General features: G+C 36.8%; 1 protein-coding gene across 5 annotated transcripts in view; it reads left to right on the top strand.

Moving 5' to 3' along the window:
* PTPRD (protein tyrosine phosphatase receptor type D) overlaps window positions 1–17,047 on the top strand; it is a 276,887-nt gene that overhangs the window by 213,895 nt on the left and 45,945 nt on the right. For all 5 annotated transcript variants that reach the window (XM_085307099.1, XM_085307065.1, XM_085307073.1 and 2 more), the window contains one exon: window positions 10,140–10,315. In XM_085307099.1, coding sequence (XP_085163225.1) covers window positions 10,140–10,315 — 176 coding nt within the window. The remainder of the gene's footprint in view (window positions 1–10,139; window positions 10,316–17,047) is intronic.

Consider the following 17,047-nt stretch of genomic DNA (forward strand, 5'->3'; position numbering starts at 1 on the left):
ATCAGGAAGTCTGTGTGAGTTAGGGTTTTAGTCCAAATTTGACATTATCAACATTATTGAGTTTCAATTGCCAAATCCTACTCTAGAAAAGATCAGCTCAACTTTATATTCTCAGAGAAGTTTTAAGAAATACGAAAACTTCCCTTTTTTTAATTTTTGACTTACAAAATGAACATATATTCAGTGGTAGTGTTCAAACAAATTCACACATGTGGACATTGTTGAAACCTCAGTATTTCACTGCTCAAAGGTTGGCAGGGCTATACAGTGATAGCCCTTTTTATATCTTTCTCTTGCCCAAAGCTTTAAAAAAATTCAGTTGTTTCAGAGTTTGACTTAAACTGCCCAAAGTGATCGAGCCTGGAGACTGTGCATGTTTTACCAAGAAAAAGAAGCACAGGTTATCACTCAGAGAATATTTTTATTGGCCAGCTGTGCCTTACCATTAAGCTGCTTCCTGGGATGAAACTAGATTTTTAGTTTATTCTGAGTGGTTGACAGCGAGGTATAGTGATGGCCAGACTATAACTGGTTATGTATTTAAGTGAAACCATTTATATGAAGATAAAATTTGTCTTTAGTAACTTTGACGGAGCTTGTGTATGACATATAAGGTCTAAGGATAACTTTAAAATTTCAAATGACTTTGTATTTAAGATCTTAATTATTGCAGTCCAAATATGCTACATGTTAAACTTCAGAGTATTTTGATTTAAAGAACTTCCTTATATTTAGCTATTCCAACCTGATTAGATTCAGGAAGGACAATATTTACAGGTGTAATAAATTTTAATAATAACTTCTCAATGAAAAAATAGCAATTCCACTAGTCAAGCTTTAGATCTTTGCCTTATTTTTTGTATATTGTGGGCTTTGATTAAACAGACAAGTTTTTTCAACGATGATAGAAAATTGAAATGATTGCACCGAAGAATTTGGATGTAATAATCAGCTGATACTTGTTCCACCTCTGAAGCTCATATAGTTGTATTGACTATGTTTTCTTAATGTCTATTTCATTTTTCACATACTTTGTAGAAAAATCTAGCCATTTAGAAGCTGCTGTTACCTTTTGGAACTATCTATCTCCTCAGCAATAGGGAGTATATTTTAACTAGCATTATATTTGATATATAATTCAAGAGTTCAAGAAAATATTCTTTTCTGTGTCATTGCTACACAGGTAAACCATCGGGAAAAGTCAGGAGTAGTAACTGCACAATGAAGGCACAACAGTGCCTTCTGAATTGTATGTAAAGTTCAAAAGTTCATTGGAGCAAAATTTTTAACTCAAAAATTGCTTTCAGGTATCAAAAATAACTATTAGGTACAATAGAAGACTCAAGATTTTTGCAGGATTTTATTTTGACAAAGATTTGTGTAACTGAGAAGAAAAAAGGGAGAAGAAAATACCTAATTGCATATAAATCTATTTCTTAATTTCTAACAAGCCAGGTGTATGGGCTTGGAAGGTTTTACCGGATTCCCCGTAATGCAAATGCTCCATGAAATTTGACTTCCTAAAAGAAAATTAACATATTTTGAGAATGGGAAGAAAATATAAGAGGAAAAACAGAAAACACTGTTGGAAGTAAATAAGGTATCAAATTACACAGGACATTAGACTGGCTTTTTAAAATAACAAACAGTGAATATATGAAAAAATTCTAAATCCTCCTTGCAGGAGGTGACTAGGTCTTTTAATGAGTAAAGAAAACATACAATTAAACTGTAAATATTGATCCTTTTTTAAGTGAGAAATACTTTGATGAGGTGAAAATTTCTAACTCTGTAATTATGTCAGTTATCCTAAATGGAGAAAAATACGATTATAGTCCTTTGAAATATCTGTGTTAGGTATAAAACCACAAATGCTATTTTGCCCCATCTGGTGATTTCCTGATTTTAATATTTTCTCAGTCTTTGGTTGATGGTAATCAAAGCAACATAAATCAAGTATTAAATGCTTATTTATGCTATAATAAGTTGACTTGAAGACAGTAATAAATTAAATGTTCTCCTTTTTATTAATATTCCTGCTGGGATTTTACACGATCAAAATTTCTGAAATTGCATGTATATAATATCCTAAGTTTAATGTGCTAGTTTTAGCATTTTGTAGTAAGTATTTCTCTTTCTAGTTTTAAATAAATATTCCTACAATGAAAATATGTAGTCTGCCCAAAATTTTAATCAGTTGACAGCTGCATTTGTTTTCAAGCTATTGGGGAAATAAATATTTTAAATATTGTTTAAAAGAAAGAATCTTCTTTGTCTGTGTTAAAATATAAGTTGGTCAGGGCCTAAATTTGGACTGCATTATATTTGGATAAAACCATATAGAGGATGTATATTTTTTTTGATTTTACATGTAGGCCTTATCTGAAGGTTTTTGGAGGCTGTTAAAAGATTTACATTATTATCAGTGTAGTTTGAATAAAAGTTATCTTCTTCCTAAAATAAGGACCTCCATTCCACTGCTAGACACTCCATCCTTGAATAACAGCAACTGTGTTTGTAGCAGGCACTAATCAAGTGCCTAAACATTAATCTACCTTGATGGTCACTTTGCCACTTGCTGGTGTTACACAGATGAGGAATGCTGTAAGTGACACTTTAGTGTACAATACAAGGTCAATTTAGTTCAATTTTCTATCTCCAACTCTAGCCAATACAGAGATGCTCTCCAGAAAGTTTTAAATTACTTAGCATGTTGTAGATATTAGAAATTACCTCTTTCCACCTGTTGATAATACCAAGTTATTAAAACTGCATAGATCTGAAACACAGGGCTTAGCAACGCTGTTGAAGGGCTTACTTTGCTACCTTTTATAATTCTTGTTATACATGGTTCAAACCCCTTTTTTTGGAGTCCTCCTAAATTCTTGGCCTCTGTAATTGTCTGAAGTAGCAAGAAGTTCCACAGCATAATTGCTGACTTTCTAAAAAAGTATGTTTTGTATTTTTAAATTCTCCCTGTTTAAATTTTGTTTTATTAAATTTTTCTTTGGAATAAAACTGAAATTAATTGTGGTAATTTCAAGTTTAAGCTGAAGGAAGATATTGCTTGGTTGAGTTTTGCTCCTGTATATTATAAAATGAATTTCTTCTCTGATGTCTGATGCTGTCTTTGGGTATCACTGAGAGGGACACTGCAGTTTAATGAGAGAGCATAATAAGATAATAAAGTCTGTCTGTCATATGCTTCTGAGTGGTTCTGAGGTCAGAATTTGCCAATTCAAAAAGAAATAGACCAAATTACAACAGCTAGATTTACAGATTTTAAACTTCAAAGGAATAAATAAAATACTAGGAAATAAACGGATTTAACAGTCTGTTTTTTTAAAGGCGTGGCAGTTCTTTCAGTAGACATCCCAGACTAAAAGTCTACCATATGTGGCATTGGTTTGCGTAAGAGTAGTGACGTAAAAATTAAAGTATAAGTAATATCTATCATGTTTCAGCAGTAAATTGTCTGATGGGTAAGTTAGTGGCGTTAAAATGCAGGTAAGGTTAGAAGTCTCTGACTGCAATATGAATCTTAAAGAAGAGAAGGCAAGAAATGCCAATAGTCTTTCTTACTTCTGAGTTGCTAGTTGTCAGTAAATCAGCATCCAGTACGTACTCCATGATCTTTAGATATGGAATGTATTCTGGTGAAAATAAACTCCTAAGCACTTACTGAACAATCATGAACTGTACTGCTTATTTTGACTCTCTCATATTACAGGTATATTATATTCTGTTAACAAAATATAAATTAAAGACTTAAGGTAATTTTATGCCACTTCCATCTGCAAGCCTAGAGTGGCTTAAAAGGAGCGATGATTGCAGTGACGAGGTAAAAAACTTCAGAAAGATCAAGCTAAATGATTTTGAGTAGACTTAATAGTAGCCATTTCAGCAGCAACGCCAAAACCCGCTTTAGGGGTATAATAATCGCAGACTGTGAATCTACTTACCATTTAAAATCTACTTACCATTTAAAATCTCCAAATTAAGATGAGTATATGGGTTATGGAAGCTGTTATAGTTAATACTTAACAGCAAAAAGTGTCCTGTGCTGCTCTTGGCACAATTCTGACTTTTCCCTATATACATACTCAGACTATTCATCTGGAAAGCTTTGGCAAAATGTCCAGTGGTTTTGTTCTTGAACAGAGAGTGAAGATTTGGCACTACATGGCTTACTGTACACATTCATACTGAAACAGTTTTCTGTAGTGATCATCTAACCTGGAATCATTTTAGTTCATATTAGTACAGGCACTCTGTGTCCCTTTTAGTCTATCATTTAGACATAGAAATGAGTATTTGCATCCAATGAAGCACTCCTTTGAGAGAGTGTTTCTCAGTCTGGAAGAGCTGGAGAATCATTTTTATCAATCAATCAAGTTCCAGACAGTTATCAAATAATCACAGTATGAGGTTTTCGTGTTGGATTTCAGTATTTGCTTTGCACTGTCTTGCAAAATACTGTTACCACAATATACTGTCGCTGTGCAGGCATCATGCTGTTCTCATCTGTGTCTCTGAGGGACTGCAGTGAACAAGTCTGTCCTTTCTTTTACTTTCATTCTGTCATCTACCTTAGGACTAGCCAACACTAAAAATAAAAAAAGAAGAAGAAGAAGAAAACCCCTCCACATAGAAAACCTTCCTTTTGTTTTTCCTTCCAGAGCTCCTCCTGTTTTCTAGCCTGCTTCTCTGCTACTATCCTTTTACATTTTTCATCTTGCCTACAGATCTCCTAAAGTACCTAATTCCTAGTCCCACCACTACATTTCACTTATTTCTGATTTTTTCATCTTTTTTTTCGTTTCTATTACTTATCTTCTCTGCACACTCCTTCTTCTACTTAATTCTCCATCTTCTGCCTACTGCTTTGTGGCATTCCCTTTTTCTTTCTAAAACATAATCTAGTTCAGCATTATTCTTCAAGGTATCTGTCTCCCTCATCCTTCCCTCTTTACCAGACTCTTGTAGTACTAACACAACCCAAAATCCTATTGCTTTACTTCTATCTTTTCTTTTTCCTCCTTATCTTCCATTATGTTAGGATGATATGTACCGCATTTTCCTCAGCCTTTGTACAAGTTGTTCATTTTACCAATAGTCACTATTACAAATATCTTTATTAGTGTGTGCTGCTTCTTTTTTCAGCAAGTTCGTGTGTTACAGGTTTGTGCTTAGACTATTTGAGTCTAGTAACTTCCTTATAGGATTTCATGTTTCAAACAACCTTTTTCGTAGACATTTTTTACTGTCATCCAGTAGCTGTCCCAGGTTCATATGTGCTCTGACATAGTTAAAAATATCAATCATTTATTTAAACTAGTGGCATAGTTTTGTCAGCATTTTCCGTTCATCGTTACATTTTCCCAAGTTGTTTACAAGCATGACAAAGTTTAATCCTATTACTTCACACTCTCTTTGTAACTAACAGCACATTTTGTAGGGAAGCAGCACAGAAACAAAGGTTTATGGTTTAATTTGTTTTAAATAGAAAGGCTGTTCAGTACTTAGCCTTTATAAAGGCTTGAAACAATTTCATGATTTGATTTCGGTCTAATTAAAGCTATTTAAAAAGATAACTGTCTTCAGGAAATCAAGTGGATAATTCTGAGGTTTGCATTATTAGCCGTGTGGTGTGGATCCCTGTGTACACTGCAGCAAGCTGTACTCTCACTTCAGTTCATGAGAACAGTCTCACCATAAATCAGTAGCTATAGAGGGATTTTTTTTTATTCTTTTGTTCTAAAATTGTGGCAGTGGCTAATTTTGTTTCATTGCTCATTCACTCTTTTTCTCTCTATATAAAATCTGGACTGCTTTGTTCTCTTGAGATACTTGAAAATGGGATGTCTGTTATGCTCAGCTACTCATCTAATGCTGTCCCCATTGTACTCAATTCCTGTCTGGCAGAATAAGGGGATTGCAGACTCTGGTCATTCATCATCATAGTTAAAAAGGCTACTAGAAAATAGTTAGAATTACAGTCTGGAGGCTCAGTCTTTAGCAGAATTTTTATGCAGAAACTCTGTCTCTACTGTTGATGAAACTTGTAAAAGTGAARTGATATCAAGTGGATTACTCAGAATTTACCCTTCAGTTATGCCATCCTAAATCGGGAGTAAACTCTACTGTTACTAACAGTCAAGGTTCATATTCTGAAGGCATTCCATTCTGAAGGCAGAATTTGGTTGCTTTGTCCCTTTCTTGACCCATGTTTTTACAGAACAACTGACCTTTCTTGACTATTACACCCAAATTTAAGTAATGATGGCAATTGTTGCTGTGCTTGTGGGTATGATGCCTTCAAGCTATGGCAACTAACAAAGATTTGCAGGATTTCTTTCTGCCACAGTCAGACTAGTTGTCATCTGATTGTTTTTGCGCTATTAGACTTGACAGAGAGTTGTTTGGCTTTCTCAGCTCAGAATGAGGCTGTGGTCAGAAAAGTCCATCTAGAAAATGAAAATTTAGTATTGAAATGTATTTACCTTTATTAATTGTTTCACTTTGGCCAATGTAGATGTTACAAATGATCAGTATTTCCTTTTTTCCGTTTTTTTTTTTCTTCATACTATGCACATTTCACTGGACCTGCTATGACAAGGCCCCTTTCCTGGAGGGATTTGAGTATGCATGTTGTGGGGACATAGCTGATAAAGAAAATACTGGTGTGGCACCATGCGAGATGGAAAGTGAGAGCAGGAAAATGGTATTACAACATATAAAAAGATTTTTGAAAGGAATGTGAAACTGTGGTAATGCATGAAAAGGATGATGGAGAGAATCAGTACAAAAAAAAGAGGGATGATACTGAAAAAGACTAGGAGACCAGACAAATTAAAAAGGCAATACCTGGCAGATACTGTGGAAGAGAGAGACAGTGAAGCTGGATGTTGTGAATATAGAGTGCTGATTTCTGGGGAGCTCCTTTTTAGAGACAAATCCTTGACCAAAATTTTCTTATCATAAGAGGGGTTCAGCAACACCTGGTTCTTCCTGGATCTACATTACTTAAGTCACTAGCAGTTGCTAATGTTCTGTGGCAAATGGACTTTCTTGTCCATGTCCTAGCCACATCTTTTTCATACTCCGTGAAGCCTTGTTACTTTGTAAAAGGAATTTTCGGTCTTAAGAATACACAAGATTTTTTTTTTTCTTGATAGAAGGAAAATGAAGAAATAGAGTAGAAAGTTCCACTTCAACCTACCTTTGAAGAAATCCCCCATGCAAATATTTGTAATTTCTAATCCTAATTCTCTTTTACTTGCATCTGTGATCAAGGAAGGTGTAATCTAGGAATTAACTTTTCTTCATTCTATTTCAAATAATTATAAATAATTTAATTTAGAAGTTAATATATTTTAGTATGATTTATTAATAAATTTAATACAAATTAATAAACATTAAAATATTTACAAATTTAAACATGATTTTTTTTACAGCATGTACTGGTGGCACAAGCTGCTAAGATTTGTAAAGAACATTCTTTAGTGTAGTGTTTGCAATGCTTCTCATGCTTAGTTTTCACGCTGAGTTGTGCACTATCGGCTCCAGAGGACAGCTTTCCCAGAAGATCATTTAACCACTTTACAAAGCGTTGTTTTTCTTTTTCATTTTTTCCTCGGGCTTTTATTTATAACATATGCTTCAAAGTATGATACTAGACATCATAATGTAATTCTAATTTATGCAGAAAACATTTCTTACCAGCTTTCTCAGTTCCTTTGGTAATAATACCCAGTTGGTGTAGATTTCTCATGTTGGCTTCATTTTTCTTTCTCATCTGTTTTGTGCAAAAATGTTTTATTATCTTGATAAGGGAAGAAAATATGGCATTGTGCCTAGCAGTTGTATTTTCTAAGTCATTAATTCTAATTTCCACAATGAGAAGTATCATAAAAGAAAGTTTCAAGTCTACAAAAGTGAGGCTTTTAAACTCCGATTTCTACCTTTTATGGGAAGAAATCATGCTTTTTGGCAACTCAGAGTAGATTTTAAAGATCTTTCTTTATCTCTCCTCCCCTAGAAGAGACTTTCAGTCAGTTATAATCATAGTTGGCCAGATTTCCTGTGTCCATCCATGCATCTTGCCTGAGGAGCACCCTTTGTAGCTTCTCTTGGGCCCTTGAAGTTACAAGCTTTACAAGCTCTTTTCTTCCCTGAAACTTTTTGTCAGACTTTTCTTTTACTCATATAGAAAGTCAAATCAAGATGCTATTTGTTTTTAAATATAATTTGCACATATAAAATGAGGCAATCTGTCAGGCAAATTTTTATGCTAGACTACGGCTACAGTATCCTGTAATCTGAATCTTCTCAAGATTATACTGGATCTTAACATGCCGCAATCACAGCTGCCTGGTTCATTGCTAAGTGCTTACTGGGGTATGAAACATTAAGCTTACCCAGAATAAGGAGAAAGACTCTTCAAATTGATGTCAGGGAAAAAAAGTGTTTAAGTACATTTACTGTACATTCAAATTCTTTTATTATTTTGGAGTGCTTTTTCAGATAATGCCATTTTTTTTCAAAACAAACAAGAGCATGCTACACCGATAATTACTGAGTTTGGGATCAGCAATGGTACATAACAGATCAGAATAGATTTGGAGGTTTAGTTCCTGACAAAAAGCTTGAAAAAAACCTCTCTAAACATATGTAATAGTTTATTATGGTTCATATCCAAAGAAATTCAACTTTGTTTTTTTCTGAAATCTTCTTTGAATGAAATGGTTGTAGCTTTATAGAAAGCTACAGTCTATCTAAATATCTGAAACAGCTTGTAGAACCTTCACTGTCTCCTGGGGTTATAGACGTAGGCCTAGCAGATTGGCTGTGAAAATATAAACCATTAATTTTTGCTCAAAGAAGAGGTAATCTGTATTAATTACTTCAAAGTAGCTTTTGTATCTTTTAATTATGATGTGCGTTTTTGTATTTTTTTAGCCATTTTTTTTAGGAAACAAGCTGTGTTCAACACTGCAATAACATGGGAAATGCTGCTTCACCATCCTATCAGCATAGCCATTTAATATGGTTGATGGAACCATATTAATATAATTATTAAATATGGAACCAATTAATATAAAATAATATTAAAAGATATTAAAAAATAAAAACAGAAATCAATATATCAAAACATATATATTCCAGTACATACACAGCCTGAGTTAAAGCTGGACACTGCACCACTGGTCCAGTGGAGATAAGACTGAGACCTCTATGTCAGTATTATTCCTTTCTGTGAGCACAGCCACCTTATTAGTTCAAAAKAGTAACACGATTTTCACTGCAGCCAGTACGACCTCCTCAGACTTGGCAGATGGTGCGTCTTGTCCAGCTCTCAGCACAACGTGTCTGCAGGTCTCGGATTCTGGCTGCTTTTTACACAGGGATTTAATTTTTGTTCAGACTTATGAAGGTGCTTATTTCATGCACATGCTTTGTTGTGGATGTGACTGTTTCTTAAACCTGACTTATGTAGTGTGCTTTTTGTTAAAATAAAGCTCCTGGTGAAACAAGACTGTAATCCATTAATGGGGAAAATGTGTGTAGTGATAATAACAATAGTCTGGCAATTTTAACCCTTTTCCCTGTATTTAAAAGAAAAGCAGTGAGCTAAACAGGAGATTTAAATGCAGATGAGTCAGGTMATCTGATGGAAAGGTCACCCTGTTAGCAATGTTCTCATTTAAGGAMATTTAAAAGACACTTCCCTTGTTTGTTTATTTTTAATTTTAATTTAGTAGGAATGCAGCAAACGTGACTGACGAGATTAGCAAAAGGGAAAAAAAACAAGTAACATAATATCACAGGCCATTTGTTTCTCCAAGTGTGACTGACTGACCACTGCTTTGGCAAAAAGAAATGGGCATATTTTGTAGTTGTAGTCAACAAAATACTTTTCAGTAGTCTTTTAAAAAACGTTTCATGTAAATTTGATTCCAGGGCAAATTTCTCTCTTCTAGAAAGACSACCCCTCTTGTAGTTAACAGTATCCTTTTTTTATATTAATTAGCTATTAACTATCCACTGATCAAATGATCCTGACAGTGCAATGCTCACTCCTACAACAGGACAGCTCGGAGGTGTTGCCCAGCGTGCTCATTCTTCTCTCTTTGCAGGCATTCCTGGCAGTGACTATATCAATGCCAACTACATAGACGGTTACAGAAAGCAGAATGCGTATATAGCCACGCAAGGGGCRCTGCCGGAAACCTTTGGGGACTTCTGGAGAATGATGTGGGAGCAACGAGGAGCAACAGTTGTCATGATGACAAAGCTAGAGGAAAGGTCCAGGGTAAGAAAAGCCTATCAGTATCTAGCAGAATACAATGTTAATGATACCATACCTGAGTAATTACTCACATGAGGTTTGTGTTTGTTTAAAGGATGTTTGTCTGCCTCCAGTATATATGAAAGAACTAATATTTTTAAATAAAACTGCCACTAGTTAGAAGTATCCATAATGTTAGCTTCACCTGTGAAAATACCTGGTCATACCACTTATTTCGTAACTTTTATATATACATTGGGTAAGAAACTCAAAAACACTTGATCCACAGTGATATTTTTTGCTGTTTCAGCTAACTAGAAACATTAGGAGGTGATGGAAAATTCTAGTTCCTCCATAGTATCAAGCATATGAGGTATCACCCTGTTATATATGAGAATATATAATGTATATATGTATGTATGTGTATATGTAATATATGAGAATAGCGTTCAGTTTTCAGATTTATATTTGTGGAAATAGCACAAGCAAAGTCCTGCTCCCAAGGCTCTTGGCACTGTCCAACCAAAGTGGGAGATGGGTTTGGAGCCGCGAGGGAAGGCAGGCTGCAGAACCATGGGGGACGGCCCTTAGCAGAGCAAAGGACACCTTAGTCACTGAGCAACATGTGGCAGAAAWCGCTATAAGCAGAAGGGATCAAGAAAAGTTCTGAGAGAAAGGGGAGAAAGAGAGAGAGAGAATAGTGAGAAATGGGAGATCTACCATCCAAGAAAGCTTTTAAATCAGTAGAAAGTATCTGATGGAGATAACTGGGTAATAGCTGTTAGTTCATCAACTCTTGGATGACTTCCATTTCAAAATGAATTCAATTCAAATGTGTTTGCCTGTAGAACTTGGGAACCACAAAGCCCCATGCTGAGTTGTGTTGGCATAGGTATTTTTTCCCGTGCTTGGATTCATATAGTTGTGATGATCACACAGCGTGTTGAATGTCATGGCAGCAGTAATTCCTTTTGGGAGGCTTACTGGAATATGTTTTTATTTATTCTCTTACCATTTCACCACTTCTTAAAAACAGACTTATTTTTTGCCATTCAAGTAATGTATAGCAGTCTAATTATAGAGTCACTGTCTGCATGTAAACTGAACTTACAATAATACCACTGCCTGTACATACCTGCTAACAATTCATAGTACGTTGCGGAGAATAATTTTATCAGAATGCTTCATTTTATCTTGACACTACAGGCCTTGGTTAGACTAGACATTGACAATTGTTTTGAATTAAGCAAATGAAATTCTGCCTATTTCATCACTAATTGCTCTTTATATAATAAAGTGGTTGCTAAATTACATCAGTGCTAAGCCAAAATCTGATCTTAATAAGCAGCCCATTGCAGAAGGTGTACTACTTTAAATACCTGAGAGTTTATCTTCACACTGCAGGCCACAAACAGCATAGGAACAGTCAAGGAAGATGTTCTGATGTAACTAAATGAAATTCTACTCATTCTCTTCACTACTTACTTGGTAAAGTTTCAGAATAACTCTACCCTTTGCTGACTGTACTCTAAAAAGCACTGATCAGAATAGTAATCACCACCACAAGTGATTAGCATGCAGTGACAGTACAGGCCTTGAGTGTAATGAGAAACCAGAAAATCTAGTCAATGGAGTGTCTGTGTACTCAGTGCTTATGTTTGTGTATTTCTTTGTGCATAATTTAGCTCTTTCTTTGTTCATAGATGAACAGAATTTTGTGCACTCAAATCTAGAGTATAACAGACCATGTATYCAGTACATAATCCAGCTCTGATCTAATTTAAATGGAGTCTGCAACCCTGAATATGTCACAGAGGTTACTTCATCTCCTCCTAATACTGTAACTCCAGATAATGTAATTAATAGTATTGATCTTAAGCAATAGTGGGAATCCCTATGCAGGAAAACAATATGATGACAAGATTTCATTCTGATTTTTCTTAAGCTATCATTTGTATGTAGCATATTCTTGTAGTAGGAGACTAAGTGAAATTTCAAACATGAAATACAAAGAAAGACTATTCTAATAGAGATGAAGATCTTTGGTAATTTTGTTTTTCATGTTCCTTTGATTCCTTTTTGACTGCTTTTGTRTCTTGGCAGCCTAATCGTTATTCCTGCTGCAAGGCAAAATCATTTCTCTCTGGGACTCCATCTACTTTCCATCTTCRTGTCATCATTTCTGTTTAGCTTGCTTTCTTTGTTGTTTAGTGCTGCAGCTTGGTATCAGCCTTTTTAACCTGGGCTGCGTAGACAAAGATGAGGATTTTAATTGCATCTGCAAAAGCAGAGGTACTTCATTAACATGTGTTATATGTGAGACTGACTTCCACTTTGAGAATGTACCTAGTTTACAGCTGAGTACATCAAATAGAGTTTATTTGTTTCTCATTTGTTTGCCTGTAAGGAAGTTTGAGTAAAAGAGAAGCTCTTTCACTTATAACATTTCAGACATTATTGTTTTTGTTTGAAATATCATAACCTGAATCTCACATAGCCCAAGCCTGACAAGACAGACAAAGTCAATCAGATCATTCAGTTATCACATGCATAATTTATATAAAAAAGGGTTATACACATGGAACCGTGTTGATAACACACTTGTCACATGCATATGATTAAGTGACATAAAAGGTCAACCTAAAAGGTTGGAAAATAGAGATTGAAAAAAGCAATTGTGTGTTACAGTGAAGAAAGCTATAAGTCAATGTGAAGCATTAAGGCTGAAGTATGATACCACTCTTTCCCCACCACCATTCTCTTCTCTTCCTCCTCCAGCAGCCCAAATTTACATTTTCTTTTATAGATCCTCTTAATAAATGCAACATTTTGAGAAATTGACTGCTATTTAATATGAACTTTTTTTTTTTTTTTTTGTCAAACAGAATATCACAGAATAACAGAATCACAGGATAGTTGAGGTTAGAAGCCATCTCTGGAKATCATCTACTCAATACCCCCAGCTCAGCAGGGTAACTTAGAGCATGTTGCACAGGGTTGCGTCCAGGCAGGTTTTGAGTATCTCCAGAGGAGGAGACTCCACAACCTCTCTGGGCAACCTGTGCCAGTGCTCTGTCACTCTCACAGTAAAGAAGGTCTTCCTTATGTTCAGGTGGAACATCCTGTGATTCACTTTGTGCCCATTGCCTCTTGTCCTGTTACTTGGCACCACTAAAAAGAGTCTGGCCCCATCCTCTTGACACACCCTCCCTTTAGGTATTTGTAGACRTTGATAAGATGTCTATATTCTATCACCTCTTATCCCCTCTCAGTCTTCTCTTCCCCAGGCTAAACAGGCCCAGCTCTCRCAGCCGTTCCTCACAGGGTGGATGCTGCAGCCCTCTGATCATCTTTGTAGCCCTACGCTGGACTCTCTCCAGTAGCWMCATGTCTCTTGTGCTGGAGAGCCCCAAACTGGACACAGTACTCCAGGTGTGACCTCATCAGGGCTGAGCAGAGGAGCAGGATTACCTCCCTCGACCTGCTGGCAACACTCTTCATAATGCATTGGAGCTACTTTCCAGCAGGTCAGCCCCCAACCTGTACTGGTGCCTAGGGTTATTTCTCCCTAGGTGCAGGACTCTGCACTTGCCCTTGTTGAACCTCAGGAGGTTCCTCTCCGCCCAACTSTTCAGCCTGTCCAGATCTCTCTGAATGGCAGCACAGCCCTCTGGTGTATCAGCCACTGCTCCCAGATTGTCGTAGGTATCATCAGCAGACTTGCTGARRAGGCACTCTGTCCCCTCATCCAGGTCATTGATGAAGAAGTCGAACAGGATGGGACCCAGTACTGAGCCCTGGGGAACTCCACTAGCCACAGGCCTCCAACTGGGCTCCACRCCACTGAGGACGACCCTCTGAGCTCTGCCTTTCAGCCAGTTCTCAATCCACCTCACTGTCCAATCTTATAACCCACACTTCCTGAGCTTCTCTAGGAGGATATTCTGGGAGACAGTGTCGAAAGCCTTGCTGAARTCAAGGTACACAACGTCCATTGCTCTCCTCTCATCTACCCAGCCAGTCATTCCATCAGAGAAGGCTATCAGATTGGTTAAAAACTATTTCCCCTTGGAGAATACATGCTGGGTACTCCTGATCACTTTATTTTCCTTCATATGTCTGGAGAAGACATCCAGAATGAGCTGTTCCATCACCTTTCAAGGGATGGAGGTGAGGYTGACTGGCCTGTAGTTTCCTGGGTCCTCCTTCTTGCCCTTTTTGAAGACTGGAGTGACGCTGGYTTTCTTCCAGTGCTCAGGCAGCTCTCCAGTTCTCCATGACCTTTCCAAGATGATGGAGAGTGGCCTGGCACAACATCCACCAGKTCCCTCAGTACCCATGGGTGCATCCAATYAGGTCCCATTGATCTGTGGATRTCAACTTTGCTTAAAAGATCTCTAACTTGATCCTCCTCAACCAAAGGAARGTCTTCCCTTCTTCAGACTTTCTCCCTTGCCTCCAGGCTCTGGGATTCCTGAGGGCTGCCCTTAGCAGTAAAGGCTGCGGTGAAGAAACATTCAGTAATTCTGCCTTCTCTGTATCCCTTGTCACCAGRGCCCCCACCCTATTCAGCAGCGGGCCCACATTTTCCCTAGTCTTCCTCTTGCTACTGATGTATTTGAAGAAGCCCATTTTGTTGTCCTTGACATCCCTTGCCAGATTTAATTCCAGATGGGCCTTAGCCTTCCTCATCATATCTCTACATACTCTGACTGCAGTCCTGTAATTCTCCCAAGTAGCCTGTCCCCTCTTCCTCATTCTGTGAACTTTCTTCTTCTGTTTGAGTTTTGCCAGGAGCTCCTTGCTCACCCATGCAGGTCTCCTGCCCCCTTTGCTGGACTTTTTACTCATTGATACACACTRCTCTTGAGCTTGGAGGAAGGGATGCTTGAATATTAACCAGAAGGCCTCATCGACTTCCTCTTCATGATCAGATGGCCTATAGCAGAGACCCACAACAGTGTCACCCGTGTTAGCCTGCCCTTTAATCCTTACCCATAAGCTCTCAACTTGCTCTTCATCTACCGCTAGGCAGAGCTCAACACATTCCAGTTGCTCTCTCACATAAAGAGCAACTCCACCACCTCCCCTTCCTGGCCTGTCTTTCCTAGAAAGCACATATCCATCCATGGCAGCATTCCAGTCATGTGAGCTGTCCCTCCGTATCTCTGTAATTGCAATGAGATCATGGCCCTGCRACTGCAYACGAATCTCTAGTTCTTCCTGTTTATTCCCCATGCTATGTGCATTGGTGTACAGGCATTTCAGAGRGGTAATCGAACATGCAGGTTTGCCAGGAGGGGTACAAGAAGATTCTCCATAGTCATGTCTCATATGCAGTATAAGTGCATATGCAATGTAAGTGACCAGATGAAGATAAACTCACTTCATAGTAAAGACACTACTGTCTCAAAAAGGCATCATTTACTTCTTCCTGCCCCTAGTTTGGGGGTAGGGTACTGTCGTGGTTCAACCACTTAAAAAAAAGTTTAATATTTTCCTTCTTTGCTATGTAATTCCCTTTTGCAAGTACAGTTCACTATTACTTTTTAGAACTGATATTAAATATGTTTCTCCATTCTTATCCTCATTGGTAATATTTTCTGTGTTGGGACCTCACCAACATTGTGAATATAATTAGCATTTGCTGTCAAAAAACATGTATCAGATTAGAACTAAATGCCACTATAGTGACCCTAACAACTTCTTTAATGAGAACTAGATTTTAAACTTCTGTATTGTTGAGGAAATATTTTTGTATTGATAATATCAGCATTGGTCTTATTTGCTAGTGGCTAAATGAATAAATGAGGTTACTGGTTTTGTGGCAATCTGCTATCCTAATTTGGACAGTCACTTAACCATCAGGAAATGAATATCATTATCTATTTTGTRTGCCAAGAAAGTACAAAAATTTAAACTTCGAATTTTACTGAGTCAAAATTAGAACTTCTTGCAACTGGGACATCTTGAGATGTATGTGATCCTGATYTTTCCTTGGGAAATGGGGAGGTAGATACAATCATAGCAAGAAATTCATGTGTCCTCTCTTGATTTTTCAAAATGAGCAAGGCACATTAAATTAAATTGAGATTTTTTTTTTCAAATTCAAGTAATACAAAGAACAAAAACATTTGATATGCAGAGTGGAAAGTATRATTGTACCTTGGTACTGCTTAATAAGAATACGTTTGAAACAAACTGCTGGCCACCAAGATGGTAAATTTTGCTACAAGAACTAGAAACATAAAGGCAAGTCTGTGAAGAACCTTAAATTCTTCTGCTCCAAAAGCACAAATTGCTAACAATTTTTATGAAACTTCATTAGTTGACAACAGAGTAGGTTAACTTGGTTAATGGAAAGCAATAGAATGGATACAGTAGTAAGTTGACAGCAAAGAAATCTAAGCRTGTTGTTTTCTTGCCTGTCTGAAATGCACAGAGATCTCAGAYAAATGTAAACCTAGCAAAAGAGTTTTATATGGTTGTGATTAAGACAGTTTTTTATTTACTATACACAGTTTCAACAGCATATTTAATATCTTCCATCCTAAGTATATTTTGACAGGTAGCACTGAAGATATTCCCTGTCAAAATGCTGGATCCAAAAAAAGGTGACAATAAGACATCTTCACTAGTAGGAATACAGAAATCATCAATATGTGCACTTAACAATTCATTAAAGATGATCTCACTGTACTCCCAAGTGCACCTGTATTCCACTGTGTTTAGACAAAACATCGATGATTAGTGAAT

This window comes from Rhea americana, unplaced genomic scaffold (assembly GCF_003343005.1).
Source record: "Rhea americana isolate MKP2758 unplaced genomic scaffold, rheAme1 scaffold_103, whole genome shotgun sequence".
NCBI lineage: Eukaryota > Metazoa > Chordata > Aves > Rheiformes > Rheidae > Rhea > Rhea americana.